This window comes from Eimeria mitis, genomic scaffold (assembly GCF_000499745.2).
Source record: "Eimeria mitis Houghton genomic scaffold, Emh_scaff3555, whole genome shotgun sequence".
Taxonomy (NCBI): Eukaryota; Apicomplexa; class Conoidasida; order Eucoccidiorida; family Eimeriidae; genus Eimeria; species Eimeria mitis.
Window position 1 is genome coordinate 3,417 of NW_013571899.1, and position 456 is coordinate 3,872.

The window sequence follows — 456 nt, forward strand, 5'->3', positions numbered from 1 at the left end:
ACAGCAACAGCAGCAACAGCAGCAACAGCAGCACCAGCAACAGCAGCAGCAGCAACAACAACAGCACCAGCAACATCAACAGCAGCAGCAGCAGCAGCAGCAGCAACAGCAGCAGCAGCAGCAACAGCAGCAGCAGCAGGAATTACGTTTGAATAGGGAGAGAGTAGAGGGGGGCAGTTGCTGCGGTTGCTGAGGGTTAGGGATTTGGGGTGTATAGGCAGCTGTTGTTGTTTCAGGTGTATAGGCAGCTGTGCATGCGTTTGTTCTTTTGTTTGTTCTGTTGGGTTTATATATGATAATATAAACTGCTGCAGCTCTATATCCTCGCTGCTGCTGCTGCTGCTGCTGCTGCTGCTGCTGCTGCTGCTGCTGCTGCTGCTGCTGCTGGTGTTTTCCTGCTGCAGCTGCAGCGCGACGACGGCTCCTGCTGCTGCTTGGTCAACCTGCTGCAGCTGC

The 456-nt window shown here is 54.4% G+C and overlaps 1 protein-coding gene across 1 annotated transcript in view; it reads left to right on the plus strand.

Moving 5' to 3' along the window:
* Nucleotides 1-193, plus strand: part of EMH_0067180 (uncharacterized protein) — a gene marked incomplete at both ends in the record, with an annotated part of 801 nt that extends 608 nt beyond the window's left edge. The window contains one exon of the mRNA XM_013498597.1: nt 1-193. Within this exon, the coding sequence (XP_013354051.1) occupies nt 1-193 (193 nt within the window).
* Nucleotides 194-456: the final 263 nt, after the last annotated feature.